Source organism: Channa argus, chromosome 2, assembly GCF_033026475.1.
Source record: "Channa argus isolate prfri chromosome 2, Channa argus male v1.0, whole genome shotgun sequence".
Classification (NCBI taxonomy): Eukaryota; Metazoa; Chordata; class Actinopteri; order Anabantiformes; family Channidae; genus Channa; species Channa argus.
In genome coordinates, this window is record NC_090198.1 from 26,554,446 (window position 1) to 26,578,128 (window position 23,683).

At 42.6% G+C, this 23,683-nt stretch overlaps 2 protein-coding genes across 7 annotated transcripts in view; both read left to right on the forward strand.

Annotated features, from left to right (window-relative positions):
- LOC137105513 (hexokinase HKDC1-like) lies at positions 1-14,978 on the forward strand. 5 transcript variants are annotated; one of them, XR_010911827.1, is made up of 22 exons: positions 2-256; positions 1,177-1,339; positions 1,832-1,989; positions 2,119-2,241; positions 2,368-2,463; positions 3,654-3,753; positions 4,554-4,737; positions 4,832-4,987; positions 5,063-5,296; positions 8,347-8,488; positions 8,581-8,737; positions 8,919-9,064; positions 9,188-9,307; positions 9,528-9,623; positions 9,731-9,830; positions 10,262-10,374; positions 10,471-10,637; positions 10,773-10,928; positions 11,450-11,537; positions 12,161-12,306; positions 12,386-14,755; positions 14,854-14,978. XR_010911827.1 is itself a non-coding variant. In XM_067487844.1 (21 exons), exons 1-21 carry the CDS (start codon positions 194-196, stop codon positions 12,519-12,521), a joined length of 2,841 nt encoding a protein of 946 aa, XP_067343945.1. In that variant the 5' UTR covers positions 1-193; the 3' UTR covers positions 12,522-14,770. The 5 variants fall into 5 exon arrangements, 3 of the variants coding, with proteins under 3 accessions (XP_067343945.1, XP_067343931.1, XP_067343957.1); XM_067487844.1 differs by lacking the exon at positions 14,854-14,978 and having other exon boundaries at positions 1-256; positions 10,474-10,637; positions 12,386-14,770; XM_067487830.1 differs by lacking the exon at positions 14,854-14,978 and having other exon boundaries at positions 12,386-14,770.
- The window catches only part of LOC137105527 (hexokinase-1-like), a 19,244-nt gene continuing 10,485 nt past the window's right edge, over positions 14,925-23,683 (forward strand). Inside the window, exons 1-2 of one of the 2 annotated variants that reach the window (XM_067487870.1) lie at positions 14,925-15,130; positions 23,226-23,388. In XM_067487870.1, coding sequence (XP_067343971.1) covers positions 14,990-15,130; positions 23,226-23,388 — 304 coding nt within the window. In that variant the 5' untranslated portion in view covers positions 14,925-14,989. Of the gene's footprint in view, positions 15,131-17,497; positions 17,877-23,225; positions 23,389-23,683 lie in introns of those variants that run through there. The other variant, XM_067487879.1, reaches the window with a different exon arrangement.

Consider the following 23,683-nt stretch of genomic DNA (forward strand, 5'->3'; position numbering starts at 1 on the left):
AATTAAAGGATGGTTTCTGCTCCATGTAATCAGGCTGGGAAAGGAGCTGAGCAGGACAATATGTGCACACACAAAAGACTTTTGGCATAATTTTATAATTTATGCAGTAGCACCCTGCACCAACTGGAAAACACAAAAGTCAAAAACTAAACGGCTGGAAGAGTTTTCATGTTGGTGTTTGCTGTACATCAAGATGTTTGCCGTTCATCTGGTTTCCTTCTTCTTCTCCAAACTCAAGGAAGACCCCACCAAGAAGGTAAGAGTTATTCTGGAGTGTAGCCCAACATACACACAACTTTATCTAAACCTTGGTTGTAGGAGCACAAGTACGGTGTGTTACTGTTAATTACTTCCTTACTTGAGGTATTATGAGACTGATTAAGGTTGACAGGAAAATTCAGGAGTGTGAAGTAATTATACAGTGTGTGTGTACATGACCATTAGATTCAGTAATCTTACAGTATGCTTCACATTAATTCCTCCGTCCTCTTAGACAATTATTCAACTTGCAGTGCATGATTGGATCAACTCCATTGCTTTGTGACACTATACGATAAAAACGTGCGCTAATATAGTGCTTCATCATTGTTGGTGCAATGCGTCCGTATAAATAACAATTTTACAATAATATATCTCTATCCAGCATTTTAGCTACTTTGTTTTTTTTCTTTCTTAACTCTGTGTAAAACGGAAGACAGTGGGCAGCCCTGAATTAAAGTAATCAAAGCACCACAATCATGAGTTACTGTGTGACTTTGCCTTTTCCTGGGAAATGATTAACGTCCCTGCTTTTCATTGTCACCACTGGTCTCTTCACTCACATGGGATCAACACACTTTCTCACAGAGACTCCCATTAAGTAATATCTTACCAGGACCTTGGCCTAGGAACCATGTTACCACAGTGATCGTGATAGAGTACACAGAGTACAGGGTGGGACTGTGATACATGCATACATACAACTACTCCTGCTTCCCCCTGCTTTGATCATGACATGTGGCAAGTCCTGGCTTCTATGTGTCTCCCCTATAAAGTTCATAGTGTGCATCATGTCACACAGATGTAATTACGTATTAAGATTCAGAGTTTAGGACCAGCACGAACTAAATGTGAGTGTATCTTTTCGCTTCTCTGTGTTTACTGTCTCCCTCTTCTCTCTTTTTTTCTTTTCTTTAGGTGGACAGGTTTCTGTATGCAATGCGTCTCCATGACAATCAGCTAAGCGACATCTCGGCTCGTTTCCAGGAGGAGATGAAGAAGGGGCTCTCGGCGAAAAGCAACGCTGCCGCAGCAGTGAGGATGCTGCCGACACATGTCCGCTCCACTCCTGATGGATCAGGTTAAATACTTTTATTTTACCACATTTTCATGCTGCTTTGTTTATTCTGAAGAATCACTAAAGGACACAAATCCCCTATATCAGGCTGATGGCAGGAGCAAATCTGTAGGTGAGAAGACTGCTCAACATCCAAAGTGTCTGTGAAGCACAGTGGTAATGTTTTATGCTATAGGAACTGTAATTCGTATCTTTATTGATGATGTAACTGCTGATCGTAATAGAAAAAAGGATTCTGAAGTGCATCGACACATCCTTTAGAGAAAACTGGTGAAGTCCGTGCATCCCACCTCAACCAGGCATTGCAATTAAAGAATATTCCCTAAAGTTTCACATAAATAACGTTGCTGTGTGACGCTGTCATTGCTGTGTATTAACACCGCAGTGATTTCTACATGGTAACACATAAATATCATGACATAAAACCAGAGAGTGTGCGGTTGTACTTAGACCTACAATCCAGATGTTATAGTGTGTTTCCCTTTGCTGCTGCAGAGAAAGGACAGTTTCTGGTGTTGGATCTCGGAGGCTCCAAATTCAAAGTGCTCCAAGTTAAAGTGAGAGAGGATGTGGGGATTAGGAAGGGGGAAGTACAGACGGAGGAGAAAACCTACCCAATACCTAAGGAGCTGGTCACTGGTAGAGGAACAGAGGTAAGAAAGTGATGGGAAGAGCAAGAAGGGATGGAAATGGAAGAGTTTGGGAGGATGAAATGGAAAATGAAACATGCATTAAGGTTTCCAGGATGACAGTCTTTCTCTCCTTCCTGTCTCTGTGGGCAGTTATTTGAGCATGTGTCTGAGTCCCTGAAGGACTTCCTGCATGAGAAGAACATCAGTTTGGAGAAGAAACATCCTCTGGCCTTCACATTCTCTTTTCCCTGTGAGCAGTCTGCCTTGGATCAGGTGATCACACCCTACGTTCATTAGCTTGTCATGACTTGCACCAGCAGTTTATTCTCTTCTGTTTTTCGACATGTCTTTTGGATTTATACTCCTGAAACCTGACAGCCCCTTTCCTCTCCTCTGTAGGGATTATTGTTAAACTGGACCAAGAACTACCGAGCATGGGGCCTGCTGGGGAAAGATGTGGTCCAGGTCCTAAGAAAAGCTATCGACAAAACTGGGGTAGGACTCCAATACGACACATTACATGTGACACACAAGCTGTTTTTCTGAGACCAGCCCTCTTTATAAGGAGCTCATTTCAGACCTCAGTCTGATGCTTCTGAAACATTACATGAAGTGAATGAGTTCATTGATCATTACAATACACACATGACTCACTGCCTGATATACGTTGACTCCAGAAAGTGTTCAGGTCCCTTCACTTTTTGCGCAATTTTACTTTTAATTTTAATGGTATTTATGAGAAATTTCAGTCTGGTTTTAAATCTCGCGCAAGTACTGAAACTGCCTTGGTGAGGGTGCTCAGTGACATTTTGCTGGCGTTGGATGCCAAAAACTCTCGTACTCATTCTGTTAGATCTTACTGCTGCATTTGACACTACGAACCATGAGATTCTCATCTCCCGTCTTGATAACCTGGTGGGGATCCGTGGAACAGCACTTAATTGGTTCAAATCTTAAATGTCAGTTCAAACCTTCTCCATAAAATGGGGTGAAGCGTCATCTGCGACTTGTCCTGGCAAATCACAAGCTCAGATCAACTCAACAGTACTATCTCGTTGGTCAAAGCATTGGGGTGATAGGGCCTTTGCTGTTATTGGCCGTTATACTTTTAAATCCAAATTTAAGACTCACTTGTTCAAGCAGACATCTGATACGTAACAAGTGATCTCAGACTGTTTTTGTTTTTATTATTCTATGCTATTGTTCTATTTTTAATCTTTTATATTGTTTTATGCTTTTGTAAAGTGCTTAGGTCAATCCTGGCTTCTTGTCAAGCGCTATATAAATAAAGGTTACATTATGAATAAAACCATAAACCACAACAGTAAAGTGAAAATATATAGATTTGTTTGTGACCATTTTTTATAATAAAAAAATCTTCATTAAAATCTTTGAATTACAAAAGTATTCATACATCTCTGCCACAACGGTCTGATAGGTGCAGTGGTGCTGAGGTGGTCTTCCTTTGAGCGGCTTCTCCCATCTCTTCAGAGCATTTCTGAAGCTCTGCTAAATTGACTGTCGGGTTCTTGGTCGCCTTCCCGAACAAAAATTAAATCTACAACACAACAAAGTGTGCACAAAATGAACGTTTCTGAACCTTTTGACGTCCTGTGTGTACCTGTGTAGATGAGTATGTTATTGCTGTGAAAGGGTCTCTCATTTTAGTAACTGTCACTCTGCAGGGAATGGACGTGGAAGTGTTAGCAATGGTTAATGACACCGTAGCGACCATGATGACCTGTGGTTTTGATGATTCATACTGTGAAGTAGGACTCATCATTGGTAAGTATTCACTGTAGCCTATAGGGGAAAAGAATCATATGTTGTGCACATTACCCTTGTACAAATACAATTTAGAACTTTTGTTATATATTATTTTATTCTTTATATATGTAATTTCAAATATCTAGGAGTTGATAGCAGGTACACCAAATGATTTCCCCATTAAAGTCCAAATGGACACAAAGGTGAATCCAAAAACTATAAACAGACCCTTTGTATATGTATCTCATAACCCTTTGAATTTATTTATGAAGGACCTGTCACCCAGGTTGGGATCCAAATGTTAATAATCCTAGACAGTCATTAATTAGCACTATGTTGCTCATAAAGTTAGAATAAAATATTTTTTGCCTCTTCTCATGAAATGACTGTGACAATGCGATTTATTCTTCATAAAGTGACCAATCTCTTCCAAACATCCCACAGTGAAAATTAAAGCACAATTAAATGTGGTGAAACCTTTTTTTTCTGTTGTATTTTCTTTAGGGTTCACATTAGGCATGTGAGAAGGAAATACTGATTCACAATTTGAAAGCTGGAGGTGCCTCGGCCTCTAGTGGTGCACTGCTTCATTGCACGTGTCTCTGCATGTGCACTTTGTTTGAACCGTTTTAACTTTCAGATTCTTATGAGTAGATACACATTTATGAAGTAGGTTGAACCATTTACCTTTGGTGAGTTTAACATGATGAATTTTCATTTTTAGGTCAGACATAGTGAGGAAACTAGTGCATCCACTGCATGTTTCTACTGAACATACACATCACTGCTTGGACTCTGCGCATGATTTTTGTGTTTAGGTACAGGCACCAATGCGTGTTACATGGAGGATATGCGTCATGTTGACCTGGTGGAGGGAGATGAGGGCAGGATGTGTGTTAACACTGAGTGGGGAGCTTTTGGAGACGATGGAGCCCTGAATGATTACATCACTGAGTTTGACAGGGACGTCGACTCAGCCTCCAACAACCCTGGGAAACAAACGTAAGAAATTTAGCTTCGTCTTTTTTAGCAATCAAGCCATACCCACCGTCCATCTGTCTATTTGTGTGTTCTTACTGTTCTTTTCTAACCCCAGCTTTGAGAAAATGGTCAGTGGGTTGTATCTCGGCGAGCTGGTGAGGCTTGTTGTGCTAAAGATGGCTAAACTAGGACTTCTGTTTGATGGACATGTGTCTGATGCCCTGAGGACCAAAGGATCAATCACCACTGCACATGTAGCAGCCATGGAGGAGTAAGTCATCTACCTACAGTGTCTGACATCAGTGTGAGAAAACAGTAAGACACTGTAAATGTCCATGTCTCGCAGGTACAAAAATGGTCTAAAGAACACCACAGATATTCTCATGGACCTTCATTTGAACCCTTCACCTGCCGACTGCATCGCTGTTCAGCATGTCAGCACCATAGTGTCCTTCAGGTCCTCAAACCTGGTGTCTGCAGGACTGGCTGCCATCTTGAGTCGAATCAAGCAAAACCGTAATTTGAGGACATTACGGATCACTGTTGGTGTGGATGGAACCGTGTACAAGACTCACCCACAGTAGGTTATCGTGGAAACTTTGAATAAAACCATTTTTTTGTTTTTCTTTTCTAGTTACTTGTGTTGGGAAAAGAATAGTGAATCAAGAAAGTACATTTTAAGGATGATCATAATTTTTAAAACAAAAGACAAATTGTTGTGCTCTTTGGCCACACAGAACCTGTACTGGAACAGATACTGGAGCTTGTTGCTGTTCAGGTGGTGGCAGGATCACATGAGCCAAAGCATAAAACAAAAACAGTCAGGAGCCTATAGGGACACTGAAAGTGCTTTTAGTTGCAGTTATTATCCATCATGTAATGAAAGCTGAGATCCACAGAGCTTGTGCTGACCTGTTTAAATGGGTATCTAAGGTTAAATTTAAGCTGAAGCAGCCTGGGTTCAGTAAATGAACTAGATGTGTTGAGTTCCAGTGGAAGAAAAGTAACATAAAAAGGAAAAATATGCTCACAGTTTCTCCTCTGAACATGTCCAAACCACCTCAATCTGGCCTCTCGGACTTTATCTCCAACACGTCTTACATGAGCTGTCCCTCTGATGTCCTCATTACCGATCCTGTCCATCCTTGTCACTCCCAAAGAGAACCTCAACATCTTATGCTCTGCTACCGTTGACCCTAAACACCTAAAGTCCTGCACCTTCTTCACCTCTGCTCCCTGTAACCTCACTGTTCCACCAGGGTCCCTCTCATTTACACACATGTATTCTGTCTTGCTGCGGCTAAGCTTCATTCCTCTGTTTTCCAGACCAGACCTCCATCTCTCTAGATTTTCCTCCACCTGCTCCCTGCTTTCACTACAGATCACAATGTCATCTGCAAACATCATAGTCCACAGAGATTCCTGTCTAACCTCATCTGTCAGTCTGTCCCTCACCAGAGCAAACAAGAAGGGGCTCAGAGCCGATCCTTGATGCAGACCCACCTCCACCTTGAACTCCTCTGTCACACCTACAGCTCACCTCACCACGGTCTTACAGCTCTCATACATGTCCTGCACCACTCTAACATACTTCTCAGCCGCTCCAGACGTCCTCATACAATACCACAGCTCCTCTCTCTGCACCCTGTCATGTGCTTTCTGTAATCTACGAAGACACAATGCAACTCCCTATGACCCTCTCTGTACTTCTCCATCAGCATCCTCAAAGCAAATACTGCATCTGTTGTTCCCTTTCTAGGCATGAAACCATATTGCTGCTCACAAATGTTCACCTCTGCCCTTAGCCGAGCTTCCACTACTCTTTCCCACAACTTCATTGTGTGGCTCATCAGCTTTATTCCTCTGTAGTTGCCACAGCTCTGCACATCTTCCTTGTTCTTAAAAATTGGCACCAGTACACTTCTCCTCCAGTCCTCAGCATCCTCTCACTCTCCCAGATCTTGTTTAACAAACTAGTCAGAAACTCTACTGCCACCTCTCCTAGACACTTCTATACCTCCACAGGTTTGTCATCAGGACCAACTGCCTTTCCACTCTTAAACCTCTTCAGAGTCTGTCTCAACTCCTCCCTGAAAACTTGAAAACATTCCTACTTTTTCAACTTCCACCACTTCGTCCTCTGCTCTGCCTTTGTCCTCTTCATCTTCCTCACTAGCAGAGCCAATTTACACACCACCATCCTGTGTTGTCTGGCTACACTCTCCCCTACCAATACTTTACAGTCACTGATCTTTTTCCGATTACACCGTCGACACAAGATGTCGTCCACCTGAGTGCTTCTACCTCCGCTCTTATATGTCACCCTATGTTCCTGCCTCTTCTGGAAGAAAGTGTTCACTACAGCCATTTCCATCCTCTTTGCAAAGTCTACCACCATCTGTCCATCTGCATTTCTGTCCTGAAAACCAAATCTGCCCATCATATTCTCATCACCTCTGTTCCATTCACTTACATCCATTGCAATCTGCCCCAATCACCACTCTCTCATCTAACTTACTCTAGAATTTCTCCTTCTCTTCTAACTCACAGCCTACCTGTGGGGCATAATCACTAACAACATTAAACATCACACCTGGATTTTCAGCTTCAGACTCATCATCCTTACTAAACATTCCTCACAAACTCTTCTTTCGGGATGACTCCTAATCCATTTATCTTCCCATCCGCACCATGGTAAAAAAACGTTGAACCCTGCTCCTAGGCTTCTAGCCTTGCTACCTTTCCACCTGGTCTCGTGGACACACAGTATATCCACTTTCCTTCTCTGCATCATGTCAATCGACTCTCTAGCCTTCCCTGTCATAGTCCCTAGTGTCAGTCCTACACTCTTGGCTTTCCTCTTCTCTCTCTGCCTACGAACACGCCTTCCTCCTCTCCTTCCTTGAGCAACATTAGCCCAATTTCCAGTGGCACCCTGTAGGTCAACAGCTCTGGTGGTGGTCGTTGTTAATCTGGGCCGTGACCTGTCTGGTATGGAAGTCAGATTCGGTGTGGAATTCATGATTGCCATGTTGAATTTGGCATGTGTTTTATGTCGGATGCTCTTCCTGACACAACCCTCTGCGATAATCCAGACTTGGAACTGGCACAAGATGACTGGCTTGTGCAAGTAGCCCACTACAGTATATGAGAGTAAACCTTTTTTAATTTCCGCAAAAGTAGTACTAGCACTGGCTTCAGAAGTTTTATAATTATTTTTCCGTTCGACTTATCCTGTAGGGTCAGGGTCACCAAAGCGGATCATTTTGTCCACATGTTGATTTGGCACAGTTTTTACGCCCGATTCCCTTCCTGATGCAACCCTCCCTAATTTCTACCGGGCTTGGGATTGGCACTGGGTGGCTGAGGATCGGGATGGGCTTGTTGGAGGTTCAGCGTCTAGAGACGTGTTTAAATTTGTAAAATTCTGTGTAATATAAAACCACTCAATCATATCAGTCAATCTACCATAAATATACAAAAACATATCTGGCGATACAGTTTAAATTTTAACTTCTAACCAATGTCCTTGTGAATGTCTGTAAATCAGAAAAATCCATTGGATGTATTGATGTGAGACTGTTGGAGTAGAGTTCACTAAATGTTAAATCAGACTGCTTTTTATTTCAGGTATCCCAAACGTCTCCACAAAGTGGTGCGCCGGTTGCTTCCTGAGTGCAGCGTCAGATTTGTCCTTTCAGACAGTGGCAGCAGCAAAGGAGCCGCCGTGGTAACAGCAGTCGCACAACGCCTCTCCTCACAGAGACGACAGGTCAGGGTCACGTGTGTGTCTGCCTACTCTTGTCTTATCTTGATCTTAATAAAAAGATATCTGACACATGCCATCTGTTCTTTGTGTTTCAGGTGGATGAGACACTGTCTTCCTTCAGACTAACCCATGAGCAGCTCCGATTGGTCAAGGCAAGGATGAGGGCGGGGCTGGAGGCAGGCCTGAAGACTAAAGGTCCATCTGCAATCAAGATGCTGCCTTCCTTTGTGTGCCGTACACCTGATGGCACAGGTCAGACAAGCACCACTGTTTTTTATTCCTTAAATCTGATATTACAGTTACACCTCTGTTGAAAAACACACACACACACACACACATAAGCAAAATACCAGACACACAATCAACACTTTTTATTAATTTTAGCTTTATTTTTCAGTTGCTCTTTAAATTTTCATCATTTGTTTCTTCCAAGAACGTGGAAAATATCTTGCACTGGATTTGGGAGGAACCAACTTCAGAGCGCTGCTGGTAAAATTTATGAGACTTCAAAAGAGTGTGCGGCTCTACCATAAGATCTACACTGTACCACTGGAGATAATGCAGGGAACTGGAGAAGACGTAAGACAAATGCAGGACAAACAGTAGTTACTTTAATCATTGACCAAAGGAGGGCGTTAGACTCCTGTCAGAGCATTATTGGTATGTGTTTCCTTTCTCTCTGTCTCTCTGTCTTGGCTGTAGTTGTTTGACTATTTAGCAGAGTGCATCAGTGACTTCCTGGACTACATGGGGATAAAGCACGCTCATCTGCCTGCGGGCTTCACTTTCTCTTTCCCCTGTGAGCAGACGTCTATTGACAGGGTATGTGTTGACCACAAGTGTGGGTCTTTGGTTTGAGTTCAGTTCATTTATGCTAGTTTGTTATAGTCAACTTTTTTCCCCTCTTAGAAATAGCAACCAGTGGTCAATCAATTTTCAAATGTATCTCAGCAAAAGCAAAGCATACACAGGGTAAAAAAAAAAAAAAAAACCCAGTAGGCAGACATTTTGTAACCTTTTCCAACCTCTGTGCGTTCTGCAGGGTACACTGGTGAGCTGGACCAAAGGCTTTAAAGCCACAGACTGTGAGGGGCATGATGTTGTAGACATGCTGCGAGAGGCCATCAAGAGACGCAACGTGAGCCAGAATACAACGCAATAGGGTTTTTTCAATGATGGCCCATTGATAACGATGAAGTAAAAGAAACAATGTGAAAAAACAAATGCTATAAATTATTTTTGTAGGAGTTTGACTTGGACATTGTAGCTGTGGTCAATGACACAGTTGGGACCATGATGAGCTGCGCCTACGATGACCCTCAGTGTGAAATTGGCCTGATTGCTGGTATGGGATATTATGTTCGACTGTCTGTTTTTTCTTTTCAGATTGAGGCTCAAATTAAGTTTAAGGTTAAAGGATAGTTTCAGACAATTCCCAAATCAATTGCAATTTCAATATTCCCCAAACAACAGTGAATAACTGTCAGTCGCACTTCTGTCTGCCAGTCTGCAGCTAGAATTAGCTTGTTTGTCTGTGCCATAGATCTCTGTTGTTGTCCAAAAACTACTAAAAACACATCAGCAACAACCAAATGATTTGAAGCACCAGAATTCCACCATAAAATCTTCCCAACCAAGCATTTTGTAATGAAGTATTACAAATATGTAATAATAATTCATGCTTATGTGGGGTTCACTGTAAAGTAAACAGGATTTTGTCTGCACAGTCTTCTCTAAATGTAACACAAAGATCAGTCACGTGATTCAATTTTACAGGAACTGGCAGCAATGTTTGTTACATGGAGGACCTGAAGAACATTGAGAAGATTGAACAAAACAGAGGAAAAAAACATCAAGAGGACAGGACACCTGGAAGAGAGGAGGATGAGGTAGGAGACTAGTTTAGTCCCTGAGTTGTCCTGATATTCCCTACTTTTTGAATGATAATGTATAATTATAATCCCAGCGCTGGTATCTGCTCTCAGAAGGATGGTGGCATGGAAGGGCTAAAGAAGATGGGAGATGCTGATTTACAAAAGATGTGTATAAACACAGAATGGGGAGGTCTGGGTGATGATGGCTCTCTGGATGATATCGTCACGTCTTATGACACAGAGGTGGATCACAACTCCATCAACCCTGGAAAACAAAGGTTAGTATGAAAGGTTAGTATGCACAGTGTGATTTGGCTTCATGTTTATGCTCTAAGATTAGGTGCCTTATCTGATGGAGAGGTTTATAACCTGTGTTTGTCCTCATGGATTTAACAAGATGTTTGTGTGTTTAGGTTTGAGAAGCTGACCAGTGGGATGTATTTAGGTGAAGTTGTCCGTCACGTGTTACTGGATTTAACCAGAAGAGGTTTGCTGTTCAGAGGACATGTCACTGAAACTTTGAAAACACCTGGAATATTTCAAACCAAATATCTATCACAAATAGAAAGGTAGGAGACTTATGGAAGAGCGGATCGTTTTCCATGATAAAGGGAGTAATACGTTTTTTTTGTCAAATGTGTTTAAGTGGGCTATTTATTTTCAAAATTTGTTTTAGGTCATATTTTTAACTTTTGAAGCCAGAAGCTTTGACTATTTTTGTCAGCATCAGAATATATTTGATATATAAATAATAATACGAATTTTTGGAGCTTACTTACCAAGTAGGCTGCTTATCCAACTGAGACTGTACATCCACAGAAGTTACACTATTTGTTTCTCTCTTGTCTAGTTCTCAGTGGATCGTAGACCAAATTAGTTAATGAACCAGTTCCTTTCAGAAGCGTTAAAACAGATCAATGTGATAAATTATCTTTTGAACAAGAATTTTAATTGAGCTGGTTGTGAACATGCCTTTGCATTTCTTAGTAGTGTGTGTGTGTGTGTGTGTGTGTGTGTGTGTGTGTGTGTGTGTGTGTGTGTGTGTGTGTGTGTGTGTGTGTGTGTGTGTGTGTGTGTTGTCTCCCTCTAGTGACCATCTGGCTCTGCTGCAGATCAGATCTATTCTCCAGCAGCTCGGCCTCAAAAGCACATGTGATGACAGCATCATTGTCAAAGAGGTAGAAGACTGAGTGATGTCTTCAGTTTTACCTAAATGGCGAGGGAGTCAAAGCTGTCCGTCCTGGAGCCCTGACACTAACACATCACACGATGACCATGTGTTTTGTTGTGCCAGCGCATGGACTGTTTGTTTTAAAGCCACCGTGTCTTTGACGTGAAATTGAATTTTACAGGAAGAATGATGATTTTTTTTGCATTTGAATGAACTGTCTTTGTGCTATTAATAGTGGTCCATATAACTACTTAGTTTTACTAGTTTGTTGTACTAAATTTCACGTTAAAGTGCAGTTTTATGTACGAAGTTTAAGTCTAAATCAGAACAATTATATAGGCTACAATAAGCACGTTACAAAGGCTGTGAAACAACGTATACATGAAATGGAGCAATCATTAATAAATATTGTAGATGTAAAATAGCGTAATTCTGCAGCCTTCGTGCTTATTTCTTGTCCCAAATTCCAGATAAAGGTCAGGAGTTAAAACTGTGACGTACAGTTCTCAAAAACTCATGTTGCAACTTCACATTTTTTTGTGTGTAGTGATATGATATTGTCTGGTTCACAAACCGTGGCACCAGCAGTCTGTTAACTCTTGCAGTAATGATAATGGTTTTCATTGTTAGGTCTGTGGAGCAGTGTCACATCGTGCAGCTCAGCTGTGTGGGGCAGGAATGGCCGCCGTGGTCGATAAGATCAGGGAGAACCGAGGGCTGGACCATCTCAACATCACTGTGGGGGTGGACGGAGCACTCTATAAACTACACCCACAGTAAGTTGTTTTCTTATTATACTTACTTACTTTTACTCTTTATTTTGGATGACTGATCTTCTTCTTCTGTCGTTTAAAGTTTCTCCAAGGTCCTTCAAGAAACTACCGGAGTTTTAGCTCCTCAGTGTACTGTGACCTTCCTCCCGTCAGAGGAGGGCAGTGGGAAGGGTGCTGCCCTCATCACAGCTGTGGCCAGACAGAAGCATGAGATGTAACTTGACGTGACCTGAAGGCCGTAACAGGTTTTCTCTGCATCATCCCTCACATGTGTCTCATCTGGAAATGCTGTCCTTTGTGCACAAATGTCCAGCCAGAAGCCTCGCCCCGCATAATGCTTAAAGGACTGGATGTCAAATCACAATTTAATCATATGAGCCCAAAAAGCTGAAACGTGAAACTGACTCCACTGCTCTGAAACCTCCAAATGCCACTGCTGTAATTTTTCTTGCTTGAAAAGCTTTTGCTCGTTTGAAATGCTCACCCATTCGTTGATCTAAGATTTTTCAAATCAAAAATGTTCCAATCAGTTTCCTGAGTGTCACACCCTGAGCTGCATGGTCACATGCACTGAGTAATGTCTCATGATAGCAGTTTATAATCATATCACCTAACACACCATGCAGGGTCCTCAAGGTTTGCACTTTGTGAGACCAAACAAAAACTATGTTACCACCTGCATGATATTTACCATAGTAACCGTTATGTAAGACAAACTTCATGTTTTTATCATATTGTACATACAAAGCTGAACAGTATTTTCCTTTGTGCTCATAGATTCACACGCTGCATCCTTACAACATGTTCTCATTCACTAAATGTTTCTGTTCTACAGTGATTGTTTAATGAACCAGATGATTCCTACCCAGTGATTTAATAAATTATTCTTTATAGACATGTCATTTATTTATTAATAGTGTATGAGCCAACCAGGGTTTCCTCTGTTTTTTTATGTATGTTGTGTACTGTGTAATGTATTGTGTATTGCGTTACGTTTAGGCGTACTGATGATGTCATTAGTGATGTCATGTGGCTCTGAGGGGTTGCCTTTGTTGGTTGCCTTTGTAGTTTACCTTTTAAAACTGTTGCCCAGTTGTCAAGGAAACAAAGCCTAGCGAGAGAAGCTCATTGTGTCTTACCGTTCTGTGGGTTTAGCCATACTTTGAGAAACTTGTTTGATGAAACTGATTGTGAACGTGTTTGCGAGATTATTGTTCTAGTTTGTCTCATATGTTTGTTTTAAGATTTATTATGAGCAGTAGGTGAGACTGGGGTCATCGCCTGAGATGTAAGGTAGATATGTCCAATGGCTCCTTTGTTTATAGAGTCGAGTTACTGCCCTGCAATAAATCCTTACATTCATGAGGATTATGTAATGTTCAGTGCTGTGTTCAAAAATCTTGTGGAGTGAAAATGGTTACATTTTTTTCTCCAAAGGAAAAACTAAATCATCTCGCCCACATCTTGAGGGGGAGTACTGTCCCAACTTTTTTTCCCCTGGTGAATTTCAGGGGAAAGAAATCCGACAAAACAGAAACTAAAATGTGTTAAATGGTAGAGGAGCAAACTTGGACCAGTGAATTCTGCTTCTGGGAAGAAAAGGTGTGTGTGTGTTAGTCAGCAGTACTTCAGAATTGAGGAAGGGCGGGAGGGGGATTGGAACGCCGCTGACCACAGTGCCCAACAATAAAAACAACCAATGCTCTGTTCAGTCATTCTGGACTAACTCTCTTACACGCTGTCCATGTGATCAGCTGACTGGTAAACTGCTTCTCTGTCCTCTGGCCATCCTGTGTGCGTACGTGTGCGTGTGCTTTATCTGTCTGGACTGGAGCTGTGCCCATTTGTGTCTGCACGGTACACACGGATATGCACTGATTAGGCATAACATTATGACCACCTGCGGAATGTAGTGCAATCCAATACAGTGACTCTGTATGAATGACCTCAACGTTTAAACCGAGGTCATGTGCCAGAAACACAAAGCCCTAAAACAGAAGGGACTGAAGGTAGGAACCAATAGAAAAGATTACAGAAAGGAAGGAAGTGGGCCACAGTAAGAGTGAGACAGCTAATCTGTCAGCGGGGATTAATAAGTTAGAATGCTGTCATCTGAGGGCCACGTCGCACAGCGTAATCCCACACTGTCCCAGCAGTGACCTGGTATAGTCTTACAGCTAAACCATGCATGCAGCTTCAGTGCAGTGACACACACAAACACAGATGTGATGCTGAATCTGCAGGACTGAATCAGAAACTCGCACGTTTTTTTTCCCCCCTTACAATCTATCTCGTTCTTTCCATTTCCTTCCTTTCTGTCTCTTTTGTCCTCCCTAGTCAATACGTCATGCACCTTTACTCTATGTCCCTTTTTATTTTAAAGTTGGAAGTAACCTCAAATGACCCTCGCATCTTTCAGACCTCTCCCGATAGGCATTCCTCAAAGAGCAAGGTGCGTGAGTTCAGCTTCTGTGCGTGTGTTTGCGTGTGGGTGTGTGCCTTTGTCTTCCCTGTGAAGCAACAATAAGAGCTTTGACACACATGATTCAGATGCTGGTTCTTCAGGACCTGCAGTACAAAGAGACAAGGCCCGGCTCTTTTCCAGGAGGACTGTGCTCTCATTAGTCCACATTTATCCAGGAGTGTCAATTTAATTTGACAGCAGTTTATTGACTCTAAAGACACAATGGATCGCTGCTCGAAGCCCGGGTTGAAACCTGTGTGTGGAGTGGACAGCAGAGGAGTGAAACAATTCAGTGACGCAACACATCGCTGCTGTGGCGACCGTTGGATGCCAGTGGATCATGGGAAAACCTTGTCAATGAAGGTAACTGAATCATCCCAATAGCATATAATCTGGAAGAGCTACCTGTGCTGGAATTGAGATGATCTGTAATAGTGCAACATGTGGTGAACATCTGGAAGTAGGTGTGATATTTTTGTAGCTGATGGAGGTGGCAGGAGATTCTGGTAATAGATTTCTGCAGGCACAGTGTTGTGCCTGCAGAAATCCAGCCACATCCAGAGGTCACCGGTTTGAGTCCTGCCATTTGTGGGGAGTTTGCGCGTTTTCCCTGTGCTTACGTGGGTTTCCTCTGGCGCAGTCCAGTTGCCTCTCACTATCTAACAGGGGACTCTAAGCTGACCATAGAACATTTTCTACCATTTGCCTTTCATGTAGTTTTGGGCATGAAACAACCTGTTTTGTTGATGTCCTCATACTTTAAATCATTTAAGGTCATTTTGTAACTGCCAGCCTGTACATGCTTGTACGTGCCATCTGTGTCTCAGCCTGTAGCAGGATGCTTAAATCTAGCTCTAATATAACTGATGGTCCAGCAAGCGCAGCTAACGATGTGGGCAGTTTCTTTACGATGACAAATTGAAATATTCCAATGCTTAAACTTAGCACTTTAAAGTATAAGAGTTAAAATATCCGCTGTAGAAAAGCTCAAAAGACCTGGTTTTGGTGAAGCACCACTCTCCCTGCACACGTCAGTACAACAAGTCTATGTGTACAATGACCAAAAAAAAAAAAAAAAACATCCAGACACTAAAATACACAAGGTGGAGTTTAAAATACTCAGGCGTCTGTGCTGTTTCTTTCCAAACTGAGACAAAATCTGCACACGAAAAAATGTAAACTAGATGGGATTAACTCCACTGCCTTCATAATAAGTGTATTATGTGGGCTACAGCTCCTCTGGGCCAGTGGTTCCTCTGTCCAGACAACAAACTCCTGTTGTTGATGTCACATCTGTCTCAAAATGGACAGTGGAGATCAGGGAAAGAGGCTGATTCAGTGAGTGAGAGAGACAGCAGCTTGGAGTAGAAGGTGTGCACTTTTCCACTTACTGTACGAAAAGAAGTTTAAGCAAGTTTACTGTATTGGAAACAGGCAGTTTAGTGTCCAGATGGTGATCAGCCTCATGCGGAGCCTTCAAACAACGGCACTTTCAATTCAATTGGATTCTGTTTTAAGTTATAGTGCCAAATTACAACAGATACAGGCAGTTGTAAGGTCAAGACCATGGAGAATTACAGAGAAACCCAACAAATCCCCCTTGATTGAGAGCAAGTGCTAGGCAACAGTGGGAGAAGAAAAACTCCCTTTAATGCAAGAAACCTCCAACAGAACCAGACTCAGGGTGGGTGGTCGCTTGACTCAGCCAGATGGGGCTGAGTGGAGAGTGGAGACAGAAAAGAAAAGAGGAGCGACAGGAAGCAACAAACAACATAGAAGCGCTGTTACTATCCCAGTAAATCGACTACTACACATGTTGCACCGGTTAAAAACACACTACAACCTGGATGAACTTGTTCATCCATTGTTGCCAAAAAAATAATTCCTCTGACACTGGCTCCCTTCTCACCTCTGCTTCCTATAACAACTTTACTATTAAAATCACGTCACTGAGTAAGAAGCCGTGACTTACCTAGACTGGGGACGGGCACATATTCCCATTAAATAAAAGCAATTTAATGTTGGTTTTAGTCTGTGTGTGTGGGATTGTTGTAAAAATGATTTACTATAGAGGAAACAAACAACGTTAAACTTCAGGCTAAGACGAATTCCTCCTAAATGAGGCAATAAAAGTAACCTTGACCTTTATCTTCTGAAGTGCCTGCATTTGAGAGCTTGTAACAATTCTCCTACAGTTTGGGAACAAAAGTAAATGTCTCCTGAACTTTCCACCTAAACCCTGCAGTCGTGCTGTTCTCGCGTACACTGGAACTGACCCTGCCTCACCCTCCCTTCTGTCGTGTTCCTGAGATTTACCAAAGCTCTGAATAAACCCTTTCCTCCTTCCCTTCACAGTTTCCCATCTGACAGTGTGATAAAAAAAAAAATCTAATTAGGGCTCTGAGTAACATCACGACAGAATGATTCATTTTCTAACTCTACTTCTTCCTTGTAGATCCCAAACTCACGCCTCACCTTGCTTCCCTCTTTCTTTAATGTTCCCATCCCCCTCAGCGTCTGCCTCTCCTCCTTCCTGTGGAGGCAGTGCCGCTTCTTTACTACTCCTCCATCACTCAGTTTGCCTCCCAGGCTTTCAGCCAAGCAGCCAATGGCAGAGGAGAGGATGTGGCACTCCTTAAACCCCTCACACTCTCTATCCAGTGAGCTCTCATAGCGTGGGCAGGGCTCATGCTGTGGCCCCTCCCTTGCCTCTGTCTCTGCCTCTTGCAGCTAAACTTGCTGTCTCACTCATGCTTCCTGGCTCTACTCACATGCACAAAGAAGGAAGAGCTGTATGGTCTTAGCCTTCCATGAAGCAGCCCTGTCCATTTTAAACCCCACTGGATTGGATATTTTTACGTGTCTTGTGTGAAAGCTTGTGTGGACAAAGTAGAGCTACTGTAGACATTTTGGTATTCTTCTCTTTTCTTTTTTACCCTTTAAGTTTAGACTATTCTCCATCTGACTGTGATCGTGTGACTGAAGGAGTGTGTGTGCCTTTGAGTCAGTCTGCATGTGTGTGTGAGACAGAGAAAAGAGGACCAGGATGATTGCGGCCCAGCTACTAGCCTATTACTTCACTGAACTCAAGGATGACCAGGTTAAAAAGGTGAGAGCTCCCTGTTTCCTTCATTTGTTGTAATGCTGTTTTTTGTGTGAATGAGGGGGTGAGGGGGATGTGAAGTGAAAGCAGAGGGTTGAGAAGAGAGGGGAGCATGTGTCGCAGAGGTCACTGAGTTTATTCATACAGTCATCGTCATAACTTTGCTGTTAAACCAAGTTTAGTCTAACTGATGAGACACAGCTCTTTGAGGAAGTGACTAAAACATTCATCGTGACGGGAGGACTTTCCTAAACAGTTCCCCTCTACTTGTTTCGTGCTTGTTAACATCAGTTTTTACAGCAGAGTTTAAGTCGGCGTGGCCTGGTGAGACGTGACAAACTGCACTGGGGAGTTTCAGCGTAGTAATGTGTGTGAGGAGACACGGATGTGTGATTGGTGCCGTGATGTCAGATTTTTAAGAGGTGTGGCAAAGAGAAGGGGAGAGGAAGTGAGTGGCAAGGGTGAAAGGACAAAAACGAGCAGAGGGATGGGAAAGGCAAAACCTGACTCCAGGGAGCACATTTATTTTAGGGTTCACTAATGTGTTCTCGTTAAAATGATGCTTTCGTTTCCCTCGTTGGAGCTCAGCCGAGTGGAAAAGGAAAATGAGCTGAAAGACCTTGAATACGCTGAATTAAGTTATTCAGTAACACAAACTTTACAGCCTTTCATCATTTGGCTGCAGTATGTTAAGACCAGGTCACTTTGAGTATGTTCTACAAGAAAAGCTGACTGAATAAATTAAAAAAAGATCAAGGTGAAATAGGAAACAAGTGACGTCAGTCAAACACAGTGTATGTGTTTCTTTCGTAACTTCTCAGCTGAGGAGCTGCCTGAGGAGCTGCCCCCCCCCCCCCCATCCATCAGTAAGAATTCTGCTTCTAGGCAATAGACCCAGTCTTATTGTGTAAGCTGGTGCGTGTGTCATCGTATTTTTAGTTGTTTAGCTATTTTCTTCTCTAGTCTCTTCACACTTTGTTTGAAATTGAAAAACCTCCTGAGCCATTTCCCAACATGTGCATTCTGATTGGTGCAGCGTCCCTTTAAGGTCGCTCACTGATGATGTCACACAATCATCACCAGCTTCATTCTCTGATGGGCGTCTACGCCTGGGACTGTTGAAGTTTGCATTATAATATATTTTTGCTGCTCATACTGTGCGTTTCTAATACTAATAATTTTTGTGTTGAATAAAGTAAAACAAAATCCACAACTGTACCACTTCCTTCCCCTTATTTTCCATCACAGCTGAGCTCCAGACAAGGTGCATCACAAAGCTGTTGTTTACAGGTGTGATTCTTCCAAAAATGCACTCTGTTAAGGTGAAAGGCACGTAGCAGTAGCCAGGATCTGATGTAACACGATACGCCCCCCCCTCCCTCTTTACTCCTGCTCTCTTCCTCTCCTTGCCTCCCTAAAATAGGCCAGCTTTGAACCATGTGACCATAGGTGATGGGCTTACACACAAATACACACACAGTCCCAGGTGTGCAGCTATTGTGTAACTTCTCAAGGAGCAACGCTTGTCAGGGGCCTGGAGAACCACATCTGTAGCTGTTAAGTTGTGAAACATGCCCCTCAGGATTTAAGCAGCCGTAAGTGAAAATACACATAATATTACTGATGTTTGCACACACTTTGTGGTGTATCTGCAGCTGTCGAAGAACCTCAGTCAGCTGAGCCTCTCCCCTCAGGGTGGTGTCCTTGATTGTACTTCATACCTCATAAACTGTGGGCCGTTAGCAGGCCTCCACAGCAGTGTTTTTTGTGTGTGCGCCTAGGTGGAAAGGAGGGAAAGTGCAGGAGGAAGCAGTGTACAGTGAGGAACAGTATTTTTCCACACGGCAGGGCTGTGTGTGCACGACATCATGCGCATGTGGAGTCAGGTTTCATTACTTCCCCGCACCACCTCGCTGTGATGAGGACTACAGGGTATTGTTGAGAGGAGGAATGCAAACAGAAAGGAGAGGGGGAAGAAAAGTTGAGGCGAGGACATACAGGCGGCGTGATCTCTTCCTGAAACATAACCCGAGCTCCAGACTGTGTCGCATACTGTAAAGTTGTGTGTCAGAGGTGTGTTGAGGGGAATACATGGCCATGGCCACATGGCCAGCGGGCTGCATTTTCTAAGGACATGAAGCTCCTTCAACATCTGCAGCACCATGCTGCGGATGTTTTATGAGTCCGTGGTTGCCAGCTCCATCTTCTAGGCTTTGGTTTGCTGGGGCAGCATTATGAAGGTGACAGTAACAGACTGGACATTTTATCCAAACTCCTTCTAATCCTGGACATAGTCAAGTGCTCCACAGGAGATCCTTTCCCCCACTGGCCATTAAACTGTTCAACTCATCCCCCTTCTGTAAAAAGGAGGGGGACAGATTGGTCAAAATGGACAAATAGCTTATTTATACCTTTTTTTTATAGCTTTTATTTCATTTATGTTTACTCCTCTAGCTGGGTGTTTTCTTACTTACTGACCAGTAGTTTGTACTTGAATTTGTTTATTGTCTTGGTTTGGTGGAAGTTTTTTCCCTTTCTTTTTTCCTTTTGATGTGGAGAGCAGCTGTAACAAGGCAACACAATTTCCCTGTGTCTAAAGTGTGAAGCTCACAGCAGAGATCAGGTGATGCCTGACAATAAAGTGCTTAGGGATTGTTCCAGTAATGTAAATTGTGTGGATTTGTCAGTTCTTCCCCCTTGTAACCAGGATCAGACTTGTCAGCTAGGAACACATTGTTATTTAAGAAGGCTCACTAAGAATGTATTCTCATTCAATTAGCCTATTAGCAACAAATTCTTATTTTAACTAAGTCAGTCGAATGAGAATCCAGATCTTCCAAACACGCATTAGCAACAGAGAACCCAATCAGAAAGGCTCATGCTGTACTATTAGGCTGTGCAGTTTGCTTCATCAGTAGGAAATTATAAGAAATGCAAACAGGAAGAGGTGGGTGGTGCTGGGAAGAAAGCGGTGTATCCACTTCAGGCAGGCAGCAGGAGTTGGCATGAGCAGAATGAGATGGCAGCTGAAATAGATGTCTTTACATAAGCTGACAGCCAGAGCTAATGACCTGCACTTATCCAAGTTAAGTCTCTTCATTCACAGACTGTGAAAGTGATTTGGATGATCAGCTAAATTTGGAAAATGCAAGGTTCAGTAATAACAAATGCAGTTTAGTTAAGATTTACAGTGTTGACATATTAAAATTGACAGGCGGTTTGTCCTGTGAACGTGTAACCTTAGCAGATAGGCATTAATTTAGGGAGATGTCACCACTATTGATGGTTGTGGAGGCCCCTCACGGATTTGTTATTTGAAGCAAAAGTCACAGGAATTGGGGAGAGAGGGAGAGGGAGAGAGAGAGAGATGTATCCACAAGCACTTGTGACACAAAACAGTGAACCACAAACTGCACAGATCTGCAGGCTGAATGTCAGTCGTGTCATTTGAAGAGAAGTGACCGTGAGTCTGCACACAACCATGCAGACGTTTGTGGTGCCATGGTGCCTCATGTTAGATAGGGTCAAACAGACTCGCAAAAATACATATAAAACTACTACAAACTCTTTGTATTTGTGTGTTTGTGAGCAGCTTTAGTGTTTTATCACGACAAAGCCTCAAACCAGAATATTGAACCAAGTTGACTTTCAAATCCTCGGTTTTAAACTGTTCAATCTCTGCGGGTTTATTTCATCTTGTGCTGATGAGGCAAAAACAGTCTGTTTGGTAACTCTGGTGTGTGTGTGTGTGTGCGTGTGTGTGTGTGTGTGTGATCACCAACATGTTACCTAAAACATCTCTTCAAACCTCTGACTTAATTCAACGCAGGATGGGCTGTGGACCTACTGTATGTGTGGTCCTGCCCAGCAGGTTTACTGTACTCACATATTTTATTGCTCTTATTAAGGTGAAAGGTCATGTTTACTCAGCTGTGGACTCATGTATGACAACACCATGTGCTAATGTGCTTTCACACCAGTGATGGACCCCACGTTTATACAGAATATAGTGAATGCCAAACCTACAGAGGAGTTACCGCTTGGATTGTGTTGTTTTTGTGCATGTGACTCTCCATGCATTTAGAGTCAGTGTGTTTACACACACACACACACACACACACAGACACACACACACACACACACACACACACACTATAATTCTCTCCTAAGAAATCCATTTCCATTTTCCGTCTGATGCAAATTCCTTCCTGTAAGTACACACACTCACTAACTGCCATGCTCCTGAACCCGTTGGCGAAGACCAGAGCTGATGCAGGAAATACAGTTTGTGTGATTCCCAGAACGGGAAGTTACAGCATTCCTTTGTGATAGTTTTAACAATGTGTAGCAGTAGTAAATTATCACCCAGTGCCCACATGAACGTCACAGTGCACACAGGCATTGATGTGTGTGTAATCATATTGACTAATGTGTGTCTTTGTGAACCACAGTGGCCCTGACATACAGTATTTTGCGAGCGTTTGCTATGAAACACACTGATGATGATCCAGTTCCGGAGCCTAAGATTTAATCCTGCTCAGCTTTACCGACTTTACTGAATTACAGAGCAATTCCTGATGAACGTGACATTTAATCAGAGTTGTGTCTGCCCTTGGTTTGTTTCACCACACAGTGTGATGCTATAGTGGCTTTCACCAGGGTAGTTTTAACATCCTGCTCAGATGTTACGCCACATAACAACCCGAGCAGTCTGATGTTTTATCTGCAACACTTTGCACAGTGGGAATTTTCAACAGCCACTCTGTCTGGTCAAGATACATGATTTCCAGTAGTGATGTTTATGCCTTTATTGAAACTACTGTAGCTGTGTCCTCTATACTGCATGGACCCTTCCTAGCAAAAATCATTTGTGTCTTCTTTTTTAACTGCAATATCTCCAACTTGGCCACATCATGATCACAACTATAATAAACCACGAGGAACACCCTTCTTTTGCGTAATTAGTAGTCCTTGATAACAGAACTAAGAGTGATACACCCCGTTCTTCCAGAGTTGCAGTGTGTCACACTGATGATGCTCTGCTACTCATTGTCTGTAAAACATGATATGAGAGATGCAATTGAATTATGCAATTACAACTATTTAGTTATATTCCAGTATATAGCCATATAAAAATAGATAGTAACTAGACATGAATCATAGACATATACTATGATTCATGTCTAGTTAGTCAGGAAATAATGGCAAATGAGTCATATTCACTTGAATTGAACTATCAGAAGTGTATGAGTTTGTGTTTTTGTGTGGGCAGTACATTATGTGCATGTGTGAATCTTAATTTGTGGATTATTACTTGAAAGGCTCAAAAAGATTAACACTAATGTTTAATTTCAGATTGATAAGTACCTGTACTCCATGCGTTTCTCCGACGAGACGTTACTGGACATCATGCAGCGGTTTCGCAGGGAGCTGGTCAAAGGATTGGGTCAGGACACTAATCCCACCGCTGCACTGAAGATGCTGCCAACGTTTGTGCACTCAATCCCTGATGGCTCTGGTTAGTACCGCTTACCCTTTATTATAACCATGCTGACCCACAATGGTGGAAATGCTGTTTGTGATTAAATCAGTTCAACAAGGTCAGGCTGCAGGGCTAGTTTTGTCTCAAGCTCTTTGTGGTTTGTCCAATTAAGCTGGAAGGGCTACTTTACCACACAAGCTATTGGTCTGGGTAGAAGTCCAGTGAAGATGAAAGATATTTCACTCCTGGCCATTTTAAAGGAAAACCTTTCATTGCAATAGAGATCTCTGCCTCAGCCCGACTTCAGAAAGACTGCAGCAGGAGGTTCCTA